Raw genomic sequence first — 3,009 nt, 5'->3', positions numbered from 1 at the left:
AATCCAATCTGCTGGTCAACGCTTATTGATGATTAAATCCAAAAATGGATAATCGAGACTAATTTTGTTATCGTACCGACTTTAGTAAAGATGATCGAGGCTATGCCTAAAATTCAATCGCTAATATCTCGATTTAGAGTGAAGCAATTTGACTGAAATTTTCAGCACATCCCCTTTACATTATCAAGTCTTTAACTATTATAGTGAGAACTGCCAGCTCTTTATCTAATCTTCAATATGCCCCTTTAAACTTTTCTCTGACTGTAAATGCTACTCTCTGTTACAGATTGTGCGGAAGGATTTTCTTCGCCACATGGGTACACCACCCACGGTATCTACACAGTACAACCGGTACTATCACCAACATCATTTCAAGTGTACTGTGAGATGAAAAGCAGCGGGGGTCGAACTCTGTTACAGCACCACGAATCGTCGTCCTTCTATTTCAACCGAACATGGCAGGAATACAAAGATGGTTTTGGTTCTCTGACCAGTGATCATTGGTTGGGTTTGGACAAGCTCTACTACCTGACCAACAGTAGGGATTACACTGCTGTGTTCTATATGAAGCTTGATAACTCAACGTCATATCATCACTATTTTGATGGATTCGTCGTGAAGAATGAGACCAGCTATTATCAAATGACATTTAACTTTGCACACCCGCATTCCATCAACACTTTGGGAGATAGTTTAACGGCGGTAAAGAATCAATATTTTAGCACTTACGATAACGACAACGACAACAGCAGCAGAAACTGTGCTTTAGACATGAGAAGTGGGTGGTGGTATAATGACTGCGCACCTTGCAATCCTAATGGAGAACTATTGAAGCCCAGTGATTCGTTAAAAACAACCGATTATGAAGTGTTCTGGACCTACGATTTACAGAATGTTGTCCCGGTTCAAGTTCAGATTTGGTTAATGGTCTAAAGATATGATTTACTTTTATTTGTGTTTTGTGTCACAGATGTACTTTTGTTCTGGAAAAAGGAGGCTTATAATTCAACAAGATACATATCTATATGGAAGACCAAACAGCACTTTATTATTTTCTTTTATTTACTAAAATAAATTTTATCTTTATATTAAAATATAATTAAATTAAACAAAAATAAATTTTACAAATGTCTGATTTGTAAAACAAATATTGATTTTAAGATGGAACAGATCATATTGTTTATGAGGTTTAGTGTCCTACTGTTCTGAATCAACTAGGGAGAGGGGTTTTACATAGGCTAAGTCTATTCCCCAATCCCATTGGGACATCCTGAATAAAAATAGGCTTATGAATACGGACGTGTGCTATGCAGTGTGATATACGGGATGTTGTGCCCGGACAGCTACAAGGTGGCTTAAACTAATTTCTAATATCAATTAGCAAAGGTTTCAATTTCACTTCCATGTCATAAAACAATCCACTTTGTTTTTCGGAGACAGAATGTGGCTCCTATTTGAGCTTTTAGAAGTATCTATACCATAAGACAGCCCAATCTGATTTTCGAGCTTGAATAACGAATAACAAAAAAAACGTGTTTCGTTATTCGGGATTCAAATTTTGAATAACGAGAAAGAATGTTTTTCGTTATTCGGGATTGAAATAAATTATTTTTTTCTAAGACAATACCCAGAATCGGCGTAAAATGTGACCATGTCGTTGTAAACGATGATCATTTTCTAGATTAGTACACTCTTCTGTACTGGATGCCCTTGGATAATTGTTTTGCGGAGAATATGGGTGGGTGTTGAGTTCGAAACTGCAATTTGGGAAATACAAAACGTAGTGTTCGACTTTAGAGAATGGTAATCTGCTCTATTGTTCAATACACTTAACAGAAAATAAATATCTTAAGGGGGCTTTTAAAGGGCCCTTTCTTATCAAGGGATTCAGTTAAATTAACAATGGGAAACCAGACCGGATGATCCCGAGAAACGTCCTAGGCCACAACCAGGATCAATCCTCGTCAGTCAGCCAGCGCCCTACTCACTGAGCCACGTATCTTACCGCCGGTTCCTTCCGCAAGAAATTTATGAATATTCACCAAAACCTGGAAAACTCTTTTTTGATTTTCGGCCGCACAAAGTTTATAAAGATTGTTATACAAAAAGCACTTAAAAGCAATAAGGAGAGAGAGAGAGAGAGAGAGAGAGAGAGAGGGTTTAAAGTCAAACTAGGTCATTCGGAACTAACACATGGTTCAATTTTATTTCAATAATTCGCTTGCGCGTAGGGGTCTTTATCAGTGGGAGGAAATCGAAGGACCCGGGGAAAACCTACGAGTTTGTACTGGCGACCCTACTCCTTTCACGCACAACCGGGGATTCGAAACCACGTTTCCCGCACCGGCCAGTTAATCATATCATCTCTAAGCAAGAAAACGTTTATATCTTCACTCATGCTACGCATTCGTAAAAAAATATAAGTTTTCTTGCTTCTCGATGAAATAAAATATGTTATTCACTCTAAAACGACAAATATCCTCTACTATCAAAAACACACTTTTATGGATAACAATTACTATGGTTTATTTCACTGCGACGTTTCAAAAAGGTTTCACAAGTCGTTATCAAGCATATACACAAAAAGATAAAAAATGAGAAAGATATGAATATAAATATACAAACATCAGTGCGAACTATCCAATAGAATGCAAGGTGAGTGAGCATGATTAGCTATAACAAGCTATTGATGTAACAAAGGTGCATAATCGTATATATTAGAATTGGCTTATTGTACAATTAAAAGATGAAACAGGGGATTAACCAAGATTAACAAATATTGAAACCATACACAGTGTACCATAACGGAAACCAGTATATACTAAGATTACTAAATAAATATACAAGAAGATCAAACTGGGGGTTTATAGAATTATATCGAAACCATAATGTTTACATTGATTATAACAGTTAAGAAATATAGAAATTTACGGTTATGTTTTAAAGTTAAGTAATAAGTTGCATATATGTATTTACAAGGTGACTACATATTAAAGGGTTGAATAAAAT

General features: G+C 36.2%; 1 protein-coding gene across 1 annotated transcript; it reads left to right on the top strand.

The window, feature by feature from the left end:
* The first annotated feature begins 387 nt into the window (after positions 1–387).
* LOC130012871 (ficolin-1-like) lies at positions 388–2,763 on the top strand. Its single transcript, XM_056100893.1, has 3 exons — positions 388–538; positions 686–838; positions 2,747–2,763. The coding sequence occupies exons 1-3, from the start codon at positions 388–390 to the stop codon at positions 2,761–2,763; spliced, it is 321 nt and encodes a 106-aa protein (XP_055956868.1).
* The last annotated feature ends 246 nt before the right edge of the window (positions 2,764–3,009 follow it).

This window comes from Patella vulgata, chromosome 5 (genome assembly GCF_932274485.2).
Source record: "Patella vulgata chromosome 5, xgPatVulg1.2, whole genome shotgun sequence".
In the NCBI taxonomy this organism is placed as follows: Eukaryota; Metazoa; Mollusca; class Gastropoda; family Patellidae; genus Patella; species Patella vulgata.
This window is presented reverse-complemented; position numbering and strand designations above follow the sequence as displayed.

Bases quoted from the DNA above. Each gene is read 5' to 3' on its own strand.
- LOC130012871 (XM_056100893.1), top strand. From the start codon at position 388: ATGAAAAGCAGCGGGGGTCGAACTCTGTTACAGCACCACGAATCGTCG. The intron at 539-685 runs GTAGGGATTACA...TCAACACTTTGG, and splicing joins GCTCTACTACCTGACCAACA to GAGATAGTTTAACGGCGGTA.